The 16,684-nt window shown below is 55.2% G+C and overlaps 1 protein-coding gene across 2 annotated transcripts; it reads left to right on the forward strand.

Moving 5' to 3' along the window:
• Positions 1-7,857: 7,857 nt before the first annotated feature.
• On the forward strand, positions 7,858-16,230 carry GBGT1 (globoside alpha-1,3-N-acetylgalactosaminyltransferase 1 (FORS blood group)). 2 transcript variants are annotated; one of them, XM_068972945.1, is made up of 7 exons: positions 7,858-7,972; positions 9,152-9,251; positions 9,827-9,892; positions 13,104-13,151; positions 13,235-13,270; positions 13,982-14,116; positions 15,002-16,230. In XM_068972945.1, the coding sequence occupies exons 2-7, from the start codon at positions 9,166-9,168 to the stop codon at positions 15,684-15,686; spliced, it is 1,056 nt and encodes a 351-aa protein (XP_068829046.1). In that variant the 5' UTR covers positions 7,858-7,972; positions 9,152-9,165; the 3' UTR covers positions 15,687-16,230. The 2 variants fall into 2 exon arrangements, with proteins under 2 accessions (XP_068829046.1, XP_068829037.1); XM_068972936.1 differs by lacking the exon at positions 7,858-7,972 and adding an exon at positions 8,480-8,554.
• The last annotated feature ends 454 nt before the right edge of the window (positions 16,231-16,684 follow it).

A 16,684-nucleotide genomic window follows, 5' to 3' on the forward strand; every position in this document is an offset into this window, starting at 1 on the left:
GAGGAAGCGAGGCTCGCCATCCCTCCCTTCCTCCCACCTCTGGCCCCCAACACAGGTAGGGGTAGAATTGTGCCATAAGCTGATGGAGAAACTGAAGTTGAAAGAGACTTGCCCCCTCTGTGCCCTACAGAGTGACAGAGCCAGGATTTGAACCCAGTGCCTGTCAGACCCCACGGGGCCCACCTGACATTAAAGCTGCATCCAGATGCTACAGGAGGGACCTCTGGGCTCTGACATTCCCTGAGCCATTGGTCCCGGTGCCCAGAAAGGAACCTCATCCTCTGGTGGGGATAGGCTGGTCCAGGTACTGGGAGAGCCCACAGCACCCAGGGCTGGTGGCCATTCCCCAGCCGTCATTCCCAGCCCCAGACAAAGAGATAAGCTTTGCGCCACACCCCTCTAGTTCAGAGAAGGCTGAGGCTGGGAGGGTGCGGCCCCCAGGGAAGCCAGGGCTCCGGAGCTCCATGAGGCCACAGCCTGGGACAGTGGCTAGCGAAGAGCACAGGGTCCAAAGCCAGGGAGGCAGGGATCCTAGATCCAGCTCAGCCTCATTCTAGCTGGTGACCTCAGGCAAAACTCTGAGACTCAGTTTTCCCATCTGTGGAATGGCCTGCCTGGTGGGTTATTGGGAGAAAAATGACATGTGGATCTCTTGCCCAAAGCCTAGAATGTGTTCAGAGCCCCCTGCCAGGCTCACAGTGGTCCTGCAGGGGTCAGGGTCTGTGATGTCCCTCCTCAGGGGCACGTCCTGCAGTCCTGCCCCCAGGAATAGGCAGCATTATGTGAAGAAGGTCCGGGAGGTCAGCAGAGGTGAAGGAGTTTTTGTGCTGAAGGACAGCTGGAAAGTCTCCATTCTCCTGACTCCCAGAACCAGCAAAGAATAAATCTAGAATTAACTGGATATTTGTGACACATTTTTTTCTAACCAATAACAGCATTTCAACAAGCATCTTCCAGGTCCCCCTAATTTTCCAAAGGGCCCTTTGACCCTCTGATTCTGAAATCTTTCTTTTTGGGAACCTCCGTTCCATCTTTGTCCCTGTCTCTTCTTCCACTTCTCAGGGCCTACCCGCCACCCAGACTCCTTCCTCGGCCTTGTGTTTCTTTGGCCAGGTTTGGTTTCCACTCTGTAGCCACCTGGCACAGTGCTCTGCCTCGGTTTGCATTTTCAGGGGCTGCGTCCCCTCTGGGGCCTCGGTGATGTGGGCCTTTTGTCCCCTTCTTACAGGTGAGGAAGCCCACCTGTCCGATGCTCAAAGGCACAGTGTGGAGCCTCGGCAGAGTGAATGGGACTTGGGGGCAAGTTGTTTGCTTGCAAATGAGCCCAGGAAGCCTGGGGGAGGACCGGGGTAGGGGGCCTAGGGGAGGGAGCGCTGTGGCGGGCATCAGCTCAGACTGGTTGGGCAATCAGGTCCCAAAGGGACTGGCTCCGTTCCCCACAGGTGGAGGGTTATCGCCAGGATATTAACACTCCTCACTGCAGGCTGGCACTGATTTACAGGACGCTCCCCGAGGCTGAGAGGAAGGACACAGGTGTTCCAGGCAGACGCTGTCGGCCTCTCGGGGACCGGTTCCCCCAGCTACAGGTGCGTTCAGGTGGACTGTGTGAGCACAGCAGCAGCATCCCCACCCCAGGTTTCCCACATCCAAGCCCTCAAGCCTCTGCAGCAGGTTGCCACACCCGCCTCTGTTCTCAACCTGTTAAGTCCCATTGTTGGTCTTGCTGTGGCCTGCTCGGCTTGCTGATTTCATTCTGTCCAGCCTGGGAGCGGGCACCACCACCGTGTGTAAACAAAGTTGCAAGGAGACCAAAGCTCAGGGAGGAAGGGACAGCTCCAAAGTCGCTCTGGGAGCGTGAGGATGGACGCCGCCCTGGTCCAGCCCCGCTCCCGCCGCCCCTGTCATGCAGACACACTGGGCACTTTGACAGCTGGAAACCCCAACACAGTGTCTGCCTCCCCTCTGTCACACGGGGTCCTCCAGACACCTCCCCCCTCCTGCCAGGCCCTGAAGATCACATACAGGAGGCCAGGGCTGAAGATCTGGTCAGCCTAGGAGGACCCCAGCTTCCACAGGGGAAGAGGGCTTGCCCAGGAGCTGCTGGGGCCAGGCTGTGAAGTGATCCTAGAGCCTGCCTGGCTCAGAGAAGCTGGCTGGGTGAGATCACTGCCTGATGAGGCCCCGGGACAAAGGTCCACTGATCCTCCAGCTGCATTCATGTGGGCCCGGAGCTTCCAGGCGGACCTCCATCATCTGTACAAAAGCCTCTGAGCTGGGCACCACAGTTCCCCCTTGTTCTAAGTGGACACTGAGATGCTAAATCCCTCCCTGGCCTGTGAGTAGCAGCCCAGGGGTTAAAGCAGCCCTCGGGGCTCCCAGGGGGCACTAGTGGTAAAGAACCTGCCTGTCAACGCAAGAGACATAAGAGACGGAGTTTCAGTCTTTGGTTCGGGAAGATACCCTGGAGAAGAGCATGGCCACGCACTCCAGTATTCCTGCCTGGAGAATCCCATTGACTGCCTGCCTGGTGGGCTACAGTCCACGGAGTCACCCAGAGTCACCCACAAATGAGATGACTTGGCATGCAGAGCAGGGGTGCATCCTCTGGTCCAAAGACACAAGCTTGCCCTCCCGCGCGTCTCCTTCCCCATGACTGGTTTGGCCTCCACCTCGGGGACACCCAAGCAAGGGTGTCAGAACCCTGGGACCTCGGATATCTGTTCCCTAGCCCAGCCCCATCTGGGGCACACTTCACATCTGAAATCGTACACACTCACACGTGTGTGTGCATGTGCGCACACACACACAGTCCATGAAACACTGGCTCTTCCTCAAAGAGTTGCCCTCTGATGCTTTCTTTTCTTTTTAAAAAAAATTTTTTTAACGTGGACCGTTTTTAAAGTCTTTATTGAATTTTTTACAATATTGCTTCTGTTTTATGTTTTGACTTTTTGGCCACAAGGCACAAGGAATCTTTTTTTTAATATTTTATTTATTTATTTGGCTGCACAGGGTCTCAGTTGCAGCATGTGGGATCTAGTTCCTTGATCAGGGATTGAACCTGGGCCCCCTGCATTGGGAGTCTTAGCCACTGGCCCGAGAAAGTTCCAGCATGTGGGATCTCAGCCCCCTGACCAAGGGTCAAAGCCGTGTGCCCTGCACTGAGTGGCAAAGTCAACCATTGGACCACCAAGGAAGTCCCTCTAACGTTTTCTATTTTACATAAAAGTCCCAGCTCTTCCAATTCGGCCACAGCCCCCCGAGCAGTGGTGAGAACTGTGGGTGCCTGGGAGTGTTCCCACTGGCAGGACACCAGACCCTCCTGCCCACCCCTGCGGGTCCCCTACAGAGATGAACAGTGATGTATATGAGCAATTTATACGTCTCGAGCCATTTCCTCTGGTTTCTAGAAGTAGATAAACCCAGTTGAAGGGGGGATGGGTCAGTTCAGTTTAGTCGCTCAGTCGTGTCCGACTCTTTGTGACCCCATGAACTGCAGTACGCCAGGCTTTCCTGTCCATCACCAACTCCCGGAGCTTGCTCAAACTCACGTCCGTTGAGTCAGTAATACCATGAAACCATCTCATCCTCTGTTGCCCACTTCTCCTCCTGCCTTCAATCTTTCCCAGCATCAGAGTCTTTTTCAGTGAATCAGTTCTTTGCACCAGGTGGCCGAAGCATTGGAGTTTCAGCTTCAGCATTGGTCCTTCCCATAAATATTCATTCACTCATTGGAAGGGTGAATATGAACATTGGAAGTGGGGAGGGGTGTCGGAGTCCTATTGCGGAGTCATCCACCAGAAGGAGAGACCAGGACCTTTTATCTTCCCTCACCCTTTCACCCAGCTTCTCCCAGGCCAGCCCTGAGGCTGTCCTTGGGCTGGATTTATCCTCTCCTAGAGGGAAGGGGGAACGGGGAAAACAGAGAATGCTGGTTTGGCTGTTGATGGAATGCTGGCCTGCGTGCCAGGGCCCCCGGGGCTGATCTGCGCATCTGGCTCCCCGCAGGGACCAGCGCCCGGAAGGCACACCAGAGAACTTTGAAGACCTCTGAGTGAGACAAACCAGTCAGCTGGTCCCAGACCAAGTCCCAGCGAACCAGTTGTTTGCAGCTAAAAATGGAAGCACAATCTTTCAGTCAGTAGTCACCAGCTCCTTGGCCTGTGCCAGGCCCCTGCAGACTCTGGGGAAACAAGCCCTGCCCTACAGGAACCTGTGACCCTCAAGGGAAAAGCCCAGGCAAAGGCACCCACAAAGGATGCTGTGGCCGGTGCCACACGGATCCACGTTGGCAGCCTCAAACTGCATCATCGCGACCCTGACAAACCTATAGTTGCAGGGAAGAGAGTGGGGGCGAGAGAGAGGATGGTCACATCTCAGTCCCTGGGAGAGCCGAGTGGCAGTTCTCGGCTTCTTGAAGGAAAGAATTCAAGAGCAGGCCATAGTAGAGTGAAACAAGGTTTATTCAAGGAAGAAACACACTTCATAGACAGAACGTGCGCCCTCTGGAGACGCACGAGAGGAAGCAGGACAGAGTCGTCAGTTTTTGATGGGGTGGGTGATTACACAGGCTAATGGGTGGGACGTGAGTTTGAGCAAGCTCGGGGAGCTGCTGGTGGACAGGGAGACATGGCATGCTGCAGTCCACGGGGAAGCAGTCTGACACTCCTGAGCGACTGAACTGAACGAGTGGGAGGAGTATTATAGCTGTTTTAGGGAAGTGACGGAGATTTTCAGAAATTGGGTCACTGCCCACTTTTTGACATTTATGGTCAAGCCTCCTCAGTTCAGCTCAGTTCAGTGGCTCAGTCGTGTCCGACTCTTTGCGACCCCATGGACTGTAGCACACCAGGCCTTCCTGTCCATCACCAACTCCCGGAGCTTACTCAAACTCATGTCCACTGAGTCGGTGATGCCATCCAACCATCTCATCCTCTGTCGTCCCCTTCTCCCGCCTTGAATCGTTCCCAAGATCAGGGTCATATTCAAGCCGCTTGAGATATTATAATGAGCTGTATACTGAGACTTAAGATCAAGTGCGAGTTGAGTCTGCCATCATAGACCTAATTGATTCTAATCAATTTAGGTCGTGTCCTCAAACTGTGTCATCCTTTCAAAGGTTGTGCCCTGTCCACTTTCTGTCTCACTATAACCTCTCTGAGCCACAGCTGTTGTCTCTGATGCTGTTTCTCTGCATAGATATCCCTTAACTTATGTTAGTTGCTCAGTCGTGTCTGACTCTTTGCAACCCCATGGACTGCAGCACGCCAGGCTTCCCTGTCCATCACCAACTCCCAAAGCTTGTTCAAATTCATCTCCACTGAGTCAGTGATGCCACCCAACCACCTCATCCTCTGTCGTCCCCTTTTCCTTCCACCTTCAATCTTTCCCAGCATCAGGGTCTTTTCCAACGAGTCAGTTGTTAGAATCAGGTGGCCAAAGTTTTGGAGCTTCAGCTTCAGCATCAGTCCTTCCAATGAATATTCAAGACTGATTTCCTTTACGATTGACTGATCTCCTTGCAGTCCAAGGGACTCTCAAGAGTCTTCTCCAAAACTGCAGTTCAAAGGCAACAATTCTTCAGTGCTCAGCCTTCTTTATGGTCCAACTCTTTTGGCAAACTGACGTTTCTGCTTTTTAATACACTGTCGAGATTTGTCACTGCCTTTGTTTCAAGGAGCAAGCGTCTTTTAATTTCATGGCTGCAGTCACCATCCGCAGTCATTTTGGAGCCCAAGAAAATAAAGTCTGTCACTGTTTCCATTTTTTCCCATCTATTTGCCATGAAGTGATAGCACTGGACGCCATGATCTTCCCTTTTTGAATATTGCATTTTAAGCCAACCTTTCCACTCTCCTCTTTCATCCTGCTCAAGAGGCTCTTTAGTTCCTCTTCACTGTTTGCCATTAGAGTAGTATCATCTGCATATTTGAGGCTGTTATTTTTCCCTAAAATCTTGATTCCAGCTCATGCTTCATCCAGCCCAGTATTTCTCATGATGTATTCTGCATATAAGTTAAATAAGCAGGGTGAATACACAGCCTTGACGTACTCCTTTCTCAGTTTTGAACCAGTCTGTTGTTCCATGTTCTAACTGTTGCTTCTTGACTTGCATACAGGTTTCTCAGCAGATAGGTAAGGTAGTCTGGTATTCCCATCTCTTCAAGAATTTTCCAGTCTGTTGTGATCCACACAGTCAAAGGCTTTAGCATAGTCAATGAAGCAGAAGTAGATGTTTTTCTGGAATTCCCTTGCTTTCTCTCTGATCCAGTGGATATTGGCAATTTGATCTCTGGTTCCTCTGCCTTTTCTAAATCCAGCTTGTACATCTGGAAATTCTCAGTTCACTTACTGCTAAAGTCTTCCTTGCAGGATTTTGAACATTACCTTGTTAGCTTGTGAAATGTGCGCAATTGTATGGTAGTTTGAACATTTTTGGGGATTGGAATAAAAACTGTCCTTTTCTAGTCCTGTGGCCACTGCCGAGTTTTCCAAATTTGCTGGCATACTGAATGCAGCAGTTTAACAGCAGCATCTTTTAGGATCTGAAATAGCTCAGTTGGAATTCCATCACCTCCACTAGCTTTGTCTGTCGTAATGTTTCCAAAGGCAAACTTGACTTCACACTCCAGGACGTCTGGCTCTAAGTGAGTGACCACCATCGTGGTTATCCAGGTCATTAAAACTTTTTTTGTATAGTTCTTCTGTGTATTCTTGCCACCTCTTTTTAATCTCTTCTGCTTCTGCTAGGTCCTTACAGTTTCTGTCATTCATCATGCCCATCCTTGCCTGAAACTTTCCTTTGGTATCTCCAATTTTCTTGGAGAGAGCTCTAGTCTTTCCCATTCTATTGTTTTCCTCTATTTCTTTGCATTGTTTACTTAAGAAGGCTTCCGTATCTCTCTTTGCTATTCTCTTGAACTCTACATTCAGTTGGGTATATCTTTCCCTTTCTCCCTTGCCTTTCGCTAGAAAAGACATACCCAACTGAATATAGAGGGGTACATTCCCTCCTTTTCTTCTTTTCTCAGTTATTTGTAAAGCCACCTCAGACAAACCACGTTGTCTTCTTGAATTTCTTTTTCTTTGCGATGGTTTTGGTCACCACCTCCTGCAGTGTTAGAACCTCTGTCCACAGTTGTTCAGGCACTCTGTCTACCAGATCTAATCCCCTGAATCTGTTCGTCACTGGCCCTTGTTACGGCTCCCTTCTTTACAAACAGGGTGCCTTCCTTTCTGTCCCTCTGAATGCCCTGTCCCTCACCACCCCTCTGCCTTTGAGGTCCACTATCTCTGCCCTTGGCCTACCCTTGGAGATAGCTAAGACAGTCCTCCTGGGGCTCCTGGACTCCCTAGGATGAACTAGGGTCAGTACAACCTCTGGAGGAAAGCATGGCTAATTCCGTTCAGAGAGGAGGTGGAGGCTCCGAGAGACTCCGAGAGCTGCTCACGGTCTCCAGGCCAGCATGCCAAGCTCAGGGCTCCTAAGCAAGAGTGATGATCCCAAGCCAGAAAGTAAGGACGACGTCCTTCTGGATTTCCCTTCCAGTGACTGTTTCAACGCTCTTCTAAAAACAATAAAGTTTTCTCCCCAAATCGGATCCCTGACTTCTCAAGCGCGCACCGGCCCCCCCAGCCCGGAGTTCCCAGACCCACGCTCCTCTCACCTAAGATGGGTCTTCCGCCCTGGAGGCGTGGCCCACGTGGCACAGAGTGTAGAGCCCCCGGGGGACCTCTAGGGGGCGGGGGCTGCAGCTGGTGGGCGGGTCGAGGCCGGGTGGGAGGAGCATCAGCCTGTGGGCGGGACCCGAGGCTCCTTTCCCCGCCCCACTCGAGCCCGCCGGGGCCCGCCCACCGGCTGCGTGCGGCTCCGCCAACCGCGCTACCTGAGGCGCCCCGGCCAGCCGCGTCCCTGATTTCCGGGCCCAGCTGCGCCCCTCCGTTCGTCCCCACCTCGGTCCGGCCTCAAGGGGTGAGTCTGCAGGCGGCAAGGACAGTCGCGCTCCGTCCGCCGCGCCACGGGTCTGGCTGGGGCCCGCAGTGGCCGGCGGAAGTGGAGGCGCTCGCGTGCGGGCCCCGGGCTCCGGGGTGCAAGTCACCGGCTGGGGCGGCCGGGGCGGCCGGAGTGCGGGCCGGGCTCTGCGTCGGCGGCGCGGCCCACGATCTAGCGGAGCCGACGCGTCAGGTGGAGCCTTTGGAGGAACCGGCGCCCCAGGCCCGGGTGGGGAAGCCGAGGTCCGCAGAGCGAGCGAGAGCGCCAGCGAGCTTGCCAGAGGCCACGGCGTGAGCGGAACCAAAGCCCCGAAGCTCCTGCCTGGGGATCTCGCTCTGACCTCGGGAGGACGCAGGGGGGTCCCGCGCTCCCTATGGCCCGGGCTGGGCCTAGCGCTTTCACAGCCCTCCCCTCGTGTCCGGAGCGGCGCGTACTGCGTCTTGTCCCCCGCACCAATCCCCACCCCGCCTATAGCTGAGGAGGACCACCACCCCCGCCCCCACCACCAGGCTGTGATGGACCGGGGAGGAGAGTGCCTTGCCCAAGGTTGGCGCCGAGCAGGTGAGAGGTGAAACGTGCTCCCAGGAGAGCTCTGCCTCCCGGAGGAACGCTCGCCTGCCTCCCCTGGCCCCCACCCCCGGCCAGGGAGATCGCCGCCGCCCATCTCTGCCCAGCAACCCTCTTCCGCAGGCCGTGTGTGCCCCCGCGGTGCCGGCTCCGGGCTGGATTTCCCCCAGAATCCTTCTCCATATGCTCTGGCCCTAGTCGCTAGGAAGCCCGGCTCATGGTGGAAGGTTTCAGAAGGGAGACCTGCGAGGCAAGGCAGGGGGGGGCGGCCAGTCGCCTTTCCGGCCCAGTGCCTCTCCCAAGGGACAGCAGCAGGCTTTGGCTGAATCCTGAGCCTCTGTCCCCTGGAACTGCCAGATCTGGGCCTGGGGTCCAGCTGGACAGGGCAACGCCTGGACTCCACATTCCCCTTGATGGTGGTGCCCAGGGGAGGGCAGAGCAGCAAAACAAAAAAAAAGAAGGGGAGGTCAGTGTCCTGTGGATAAGGAGCATCCCTTTGCAGGTGTTCCCCCACCCCGGAGACCCAGACTCTGAGCCTGACACCCCTGAGAGAGGTGGGCCGATTCACCAAGACCCACTCGGTCTCTGCAGGTGCCCAGGCTCAGATGCCGCCCCCAGCGATGCACTGCCCGAGACTGGCCCTGGGGCTGGGATTCTGCCTGCTGCTGGGCATTGCCCTCTGCTCTCTGTGGTGAGCATGCCCCTTGCAGCCCTCTGTCCCCACCCCAGACTCCTTCCTCTCTCAGCATCTCAACCCCCAAACCTGGACCCCTTCCCAGGATTTCCAGGTCCCACCCTCCTCTCTACGCACACCTGTCCCTCCCCCTAGCCTCAGTACGACTGAACCAGCCTGGCTTATGGGTTTTCCTTTGCACTGACCTCCCGGCCTCTACACTTAACTCTTGCCTCTGCCTGGACTATTCTTCTAGCCGTGTTAATGAGGAACTCCTGTTTATGCTCCAGAATTCACCTCGTGTGTCCTTTCCGCAAAGCTCTGGGGGTTCCCCCACACCACCAGTCCCTTGTGGGACTGGTGTCAAGAATATTCCTGCCCCAGGAATGAATGGCTGCATAGCTGTGTAATGACTCACTGCAGAAGGCCAGGAAGCTTTGTCCTCTGAGGTCAGCCAGACCCAAGGACTGATAGGTGGAGGGCGGGGGAGGGGGGGTGCACCACTGGGGACCTGCATTTCCACTAACGTGCACCAACGTGACTTCTCAGCCGCAGCTTAAAAATCCAAGTCAACACATATATTTCCTTCCCAGGGTGTGTGTCGAGAACTGGCTGCTGGTCTCCTACATCCCCTATTATCTCCCCTGCCCAGAGATCTTGTAAGTATGGGGCAGGCAGAATTAGAGGCCCCCGGAATAGGGAAGATGGGAAGGCTTTTCAGGTCACTTTGTAGGTTCTTAGGTCCTAAGCTCATGATTCTGAGCCATGAATGGGGAAGTTCCCTGTTTCCGTCTTCAGGTATCTTTGCAGTGCCCTCTCCACGGTGTGACTTTGAGCATGTTGCATAGCTCAGAGCCTCACTTGGCGTATCTGTAAAACGGGACGATAGAGCTTGGGGTGTGATGATGCCTGTAAATATCCTGGTGCTGCACCTGGTATATAGGAGGTGCTCAGGAAAGAATGGTTTTAAGACTTGACCTTTTTGCTCAGTGTTGTGCTCTCTGTGAATTCGAAGGACAAAAGCACACATGGCCAGTCTCCCTCAGATAACAGATCTGACATTTGGACAGTTCGGAGTGACAGTTCGGTTCAGATGATTCGGGACAGTCTCAAGGCGGTGTTTGGCCCCGTGGTCTTCTGGTTTTCATGACACCGAAAGGAAAGTTTAAAATCTGGATCATAGACTACTAATGAACAGTAAGGTGTGTTTCACTATTATAAACAGAATGTGGTAAATTAGGCAGGACAACAGAAAAGGCAAAAGAAAACAAAACCCCTCCTGTGTCCAGTGGCCTGAATCACACTCTGACTCCATGGTCGGCTTGCTGATTGCTGCACTCTCTATTCAGATGGTTATGGAAGCAGAAAGTACGCTTGCTGTTGAAAGTAGTTGTGACCAGAATGTTTTTGCAGTTCTTATCTTATTTCCCCAGAATTGGCTTCAATTTTCAGCATCTGGTCACCGTCATGTTACTCCACCCAAGGGCCGGGCCCTAATTCTTAAACCGTCTCCTTTTTCCACCAGCGACTGTGGGGCGTTTAGGTTGTTGGTGGTTTACCAGCTTCTAAGTTAGTTCGTAATGAGCAACTCTGGATATAAAGTTTTCTTCATCTTTTTTTTTATTAATTTATTTGCCTGTGCCGGTTCTTAGTTGCAGCACACAGGATCTCCCATCTTCGGCTCAGCGTGCACGATCTTTGGTTGTGGGTGGCACATAGGATCTAGCTCCCTGACCAGGGATTGAATCCCAGGTCCCTGCTTTGGGAGCATGGAGTATAAGCCACTGGGCCACTCAGGAAGTCCCAGCTTTTTACATCTTAGAAATCCTTTTATTTGGTACGTTCCTGGGCCAAAGGATATGGCCAGGGTCTTCATCCATCTCATCAGGCTGCTCTCCAGGCTGCCCGTTTAGTCGCTTCAGCTGCGTCTGACTCTTCATGACCCCATGAACTGCAGCCTGCCAGGCTCCTCTGCCTATGGGATTTCCCAGGCAATAATACTAGAGTGGGTTGCCATTTCCTTCTCCAGGGGATCTTCCTGACCCTGAGTCAGAGTGATTCAGGCCAATAGGACACGAGGGTTTTTGTTTGGACCCAGGGATCCAACCTCTATCTCTTGCGTCTCCTGCGTTGGCAGGCGGGTTCTTCACCACTAACACGATCTGACACCACCTGGAAGCTCTCCAGGGGGACCGTGGCAAACACACAGATACACCTCCCCACCCTCCCCCACCCCCAGCAGCTGCAGTGCACCTGGGCTGAGGCTGCAAGTATTAGGTGTCATGAAGAACAAAAACCAAACCACCTTGCTGATTTGAGAGATGGGAAATGTGCTGTGTTTTGAATTTCACTTCTTTGAGAGTTTTTAAACAATTATTTGCAGTCTGTCTTCAGGTTCTGAGTTTTTTAAACAGATTACAGTTGGAGGTTTTTTGTTAGTTTTAAATGGTCACACCTTCCTCTCTGTTCATTTGGATCTCTTCTTTCAACGTTATTACCTTCTGGAAAGGTGAAGTTCCTTTTTTTATTTTGGCTCTGGCTCATCTGTGCTTTGGTGTTCTTATGTCTAACTCTTTAATGTGGCCAGAGCGGAGCGTGTCCCGGGGCTGGTGAAGCAAAGGGAGACACCATTGGCCAGGGAAGTGTGGGACGAGGGCCCCTTTCATCTTCTCATTTTTGACCAACTTCTCAGAGTCCCGTCACTTTCTGAGCAGGACCTGAAATGTGCTTGTTTGTGTGAAACTAAGGCAGAGGGCCAAATTGATGGGTCAACTTTAAAAAATATATCTTCCAGAGTATAGGTTAATCACTATAGGACAAATACTGTAGGGTTTCATTTATAAGAGATCTCTAGTATAGAGAAATGGAACTTCGTGGTGGTTCAGTGGTTGAGACTTCATACTCCCAATGCAGGGGGCACAGGTTTGATTCCAAGTCGGGGAACTAAGATCCTGCATGCCACATGGTGTGGCCAAAATGAATAGAGATCTTATTGAAAGAAGATTTTTTTACAGAGACGGAAGTAAGCATAATAGTTACCAAGGGTTGGGAGAAGGGATGGAGAGGCAGTATCTCAGGGAGACAGTTTCAGTTTGGGGACGATGAACAAGTTCTAGAGATGGGTGGAGGTGATGTTTGCACAGCAACAAGAGTCTACCTAATGCCCTGGAACTCTATGCTTTCAGATGGTTAAGGTGGTAAATCTTTGTCTTGTATATCTTACCACACACACAAAGCATTGACGGAAAGCACCAGGACAGCTCCAGGAAGCTTAAGCCAGCCCACCATGGGTGACAGAATGAACGGCAGGCACCCTCCTCAGGTGGTCTGAGCCTCACAGGCAACCTCGGGCCTCTGCTGGAACCGGCTCTGACTGGGTCAGAGCAGCAGGCCTTTCCCGTCTCCAGGCCTCACTTCCGCCCTGCGGAGTGACCCTGTTGTTGTCCCCACTTTAAGGGAGAGGGGACAAAACCCCAAGGAGTGGGATGTCCAGCCCTGGGTCTCTCCAGCTGGAGGGGCCTCACCTGCAGCCTTGTCTATCTGAGCTCCCGGGCTAGAAAGAGGCAGAACTGGGCTCACTTTGCAGCTTCTCAAAGCTTCTCCACGGTGCCCAGGCTCTTCCAGAGCCGAAAAAGACTGTGGAGACAAATGGCACCAGGTTGAATCACCGCCCTGCCATATGGGGACCCTGGGTGGATGGCCTCTGTAGGAGCCCAGCCCCCGGAGAGCGGGCAGAGCCATGGAGGAGGGGCCAGGGAGCCTGGGGGAGGGGGTGCCTGGCCCATGGGGGTGTTTTGTCCCCGCTTCATCCATCCCTGCTGAGCATCTCTACTAACGACACCGATGGCCCTGTCTCACCTCTCCCACCAGCAACATGAAGCTTCAGTACAAGGAGGAGCCATCCCAGCCTGTGGCACAGTAAGCAGCCTGTCCTTTCGCCCTCTGTGGCCCCAGGGCAGGGGGCTGCCATCCCTTTAACCACTCGCCCTTCTTGGTTGCAGGTCACAGTACCCTCAGCCCAAGCTGCTGGAGCAAAAGTAGGTGTTGATTAGGGCCTGGGTGCAGGATAGAGATTCGAGGGGGTGGGGGTCGGGGGCAAAGCCCTGATTTAGAAGCTGGGGTGCTGGAGGGGTCAGCGACCTCGGGGTCCGGGCGCTCTGGGGCCTGGGCTCCAGTCCAGCTCGGTCGCCAGCTCTGTAATCCTGGGTGGGTAACCCAGCGCTTCTGAGCTGCTTCTGTACAGGTGGATGGTTAGTGATACTCACTCGACAGGGCAGAGGACCAGGTGAAATGAGGCTGGCAAAATGCAGAGCGGCGATTCCTGGGCAGCCCCAGTGGCTAGGACTCTGTGCTTTCACTGCCAAGGACCCTGCCTCGCTCCCTGGTCAGGGAACTAAGATCCTGCAAGCCAGGCGACACAGCCAAAATCAAACAAACCAAAAACGCTGCAGAGCGCCGTGCCGTCAGTGCTCGATCCGCTATTAATGACGAGAATGACAACCCCCATCTCCGAGGCCCGTAGCAGACCCCAGAAATGCCAGGCTCCTCTAGACACTGGACGTGCAGTAACTCCTGGTCCTCTTGCTCTCGCTGGGAAGGAGCTATTATCATCCCCACTTGAGGACACGGTGGCCCAGAGACAGGGATGAAGCTGCCCAGGGTCACACAGCGTGGGAGGCAGGACCAAGATGAGACGGAGGCTTTCCCCAGGGGAGGGTCTCAGCCCCCTCGGCCCCCTCTTCTGCCAGGCCCACAGAGCTGCTGACACTCACACCCTGGCTGGCACCCATCGTCTCCGAGGGAACCTTTAACGCCGAGCTTCTGCGCCACATCTACCAGCCACTGAACCTGACCATCGGGCTTACGGCGTTTGCCGTGGGAAAGTGAGTAGGTGGCTGGGCGGGGGGTGGGGGTGGGAGTGGGGTCTGGGAAGAGACAGGACCCTGCCCGGGCACCAGGGAGGCTGTGCCAGGTGGGAAGCGACAGAGCTGAGTGTGATGGTGAGAGAGGGCTTCCTGCAGGAAGGAGGTGGTCTGGGCCTGGCATGCAAGCGGGGAGGGGAGGCAGCCCAGTGAGGGAGCAGCAGGAGCCTTTGTCAGGACACGCCTTGCTGCCTCACCCCGTCTGTTTCCCCTGAACCGTCCAGGCAGGTGTAAAGGAATGGCAAGCCCCCAGAAATGGAGGGTCCACGGTCAGGCCACAGGCAGGTCAAGAGAGAGCTGGCCCTGCCCTGGGGACCCTCTCTCCTCCGCCCCTAGGCCTGACTGCTCTCTGGACGCCCCCTGTTTTCCCCCCTCCTCCCTTACCCCCCTGGCCTTTCCTTTCTGGGACTCCTGAGAGAGGGACCCCAATGCGGGGGTGGCCAATGACTAAAGCTAATGGACGGCCCACCTGGAGTCCCGGGGCTCCCTCTCCCCCAGACCAGTCAGCACCCAGCACCACTCAGTTCCCCTTGATGGGCAGCCGCCTTCTCGGCTACTTTTTTCTCTCTGAGCCTCAGTGTCCTTGTCTGTAAAGCGGGGAGTTTGTGAGGCCAGGAGGTAATCCCTTAGAACATTGCCAGGCACTTGTAAGTGCTCAGAAAAAGTCAGGGCGTGCAGCCTGTGAATATCATCAAGATATCATTAGGACAGTCCCTAGAGGTTGGTACTGTGATCAAGGGAAGTTGACACACGAGGGGCAGACCAGGTATGACTTCTTGAGACGGGAAGCTGGGGGTGGGGTGCGCCCTGCGGAGGCCGTGGTACATGACGGGTCCTCTCCACCAGGTACACCCACTTTGTCCAGCACTTCCTGGAGTCGGCCGAGCGGTTCTTCATGCAGGGGTACCGCGTGCACTACTACATTTTCACTCACGACCCCCAGGCCATTCCTCGGGTCCCACTGGGCCCCGGCCGCCACCTCAGTGTCATCCCAGTCCCCGGGCCCTCCCGGTGGGAGGAGGCCTCCATGCGCCGGATGGAGGCCATCAGCGTGCACATCGCCAAGAGGGCGCACCGGGAGGTGGACTACCTCTTCTGCCTGGATGTGGACATGGCGTTCCGAAACCCGTGGGGCCCCGAGACCTTGGGGGACCTTGTGGCTGCCATCCACCCGGGCTACTTCACCGTGCCCCGCCACCAGTTCCCCTATGAACGCCGGCCTGTCTCCACCGCCTTCGTGGCAGACGGCGAGGGGGACTTCTACTATGGCGGGGCAGTCTTCGGAGGGCAGGTGGCCAGGGTGTACGAGTTCACCAGGGGTTGCCACATGGGCATCCTGGCAGACAAGGCCAACGGCATCATGGCAGCCTGGCAGGAGGAGAGCCACCTGAACCGCCGCTTCCTCTCGCACAAGCCCTCCAAGGTGCTGTCCCCTGAGTACCTCTGGGATGACAGGAAGCCCCAGCCCCCCAGCCTGAAGCTGATCCGCTTCTCCACCCTGAACAAGGACACTGCCTGGCTGCGGAGCTGACAGCAGAGGCGGGGCCGCCGTGGGCGGGGGAACCCCAGCGAGCACCCAGCTCACCAGAGCCTCTGGGTACCAGGGCCTCACTCCTCAAGCCTTAGGTGGGACCAGCCCTGTGCCTTCTAACCTCCGCCTCTGCTGGTGGAATCCAGCGGGAAGACGGGCCTGGAAAGGCCTCTGTCCACTGTGAAGAGCGGTGTCCACGTGGAGGAGAACGCAAAGATCACACTGTCCGAGGCCCAAGGAGGGGAGGCCAGAGGTGGAAGAAGATGGGGCCTCTGCCAGCCTACGAGCCTTCGGGGCAGCCCCACCGAGCGCCCCAAATCCCCTCTCTGCCCCCGGCCCATTCGTTGCCTGCTGCCCTTGAAGCTGCACTTTCTAACACTCATAGGAAAGGCATCCCCACCCCTCTTTTCTCTGGCTGCAGGGGCCCCTGCTGTGTCCCTGCCAGTTCTTCACTCAGGACCCAGAGGAAGCCTTCTAGGCCCTCTGGTTTCCTGTCCTTGCCTCACTCAAGGTGGACGGTCCCCGGCACCCAGCACCTCTTCTGTAAGAGGGTTTGGGCAGCGTTTAATAAAAGTAGCGTGTGCTAGGCCCTAACCAGGCTTTCTTCACCTGCATCTCTGAGCATCCGGGCTGCCGGGCCCCTAGGGATATAGGCAGCCTGGATTGCAAGTACAGTCAGCGTGGGTGGGAGGGCAGGGTACAGTTTTCTAGAAAGCCTGGGCTGCTGCTGGCCACTGCAACAGGCAGGATTTCATCCCAGTTCTCCTGGGAGATGGGTGAAGTGAAAACATCACTGGCTATGCGGCTCTCCTGAGTCGGGGGAAGCAGAGCCCCTGCCCCCCAGCTGGATGTCCTTTGGGCTCTTGGTCCCTAAGTGCAGAGCACGTGTGTCTGATGCTTCTGCTATCAACCTCAGCCTGGGGGACTCCTGGTGGGCGCGGGGCACTAGGCCACAAGGCAGGCCTAGGAATAAAGGGGCTTCAGAGCCCTGCGGTGGT

Source organism: Capricornis sumatraensis, chromosome 1, assembly GCF_032405125.1.
Source record: "Capricornis sumatraensis isolate serow.1 chromosome 1, serow.2, whole genome shotgun sequence".
NCBI lineage: Eukaryota > Metazoa > Chordata > Mammalia > Artiodactyla > Bovidae > Capricornis > Capricornis sumatraensis.

Coding starts and splice junctions, on each gene's coding strand:
- GBGT1 (XM_068972936.1), top strand. CDS start 8,509: ATGGACCGGGGAGGAGAGTGCCTTGCCCAAGGTTGGCGCCGAGCAG. Junction 8,555..9,151: donor CCAAGGTTGGCGCCGAGCAG/GTGAGAGGTGAA, acceptor CGGTCTCTGCAG/GTGCCCAGGCTCAGATGCCG. Junction 13,152..13,234: donor CCATCCCAGCCTGTGGCACA/GTAAGCAGCCTG, acceptor TCTTGGTTGCAG/GTCACAGTACCCTCAGCCCA.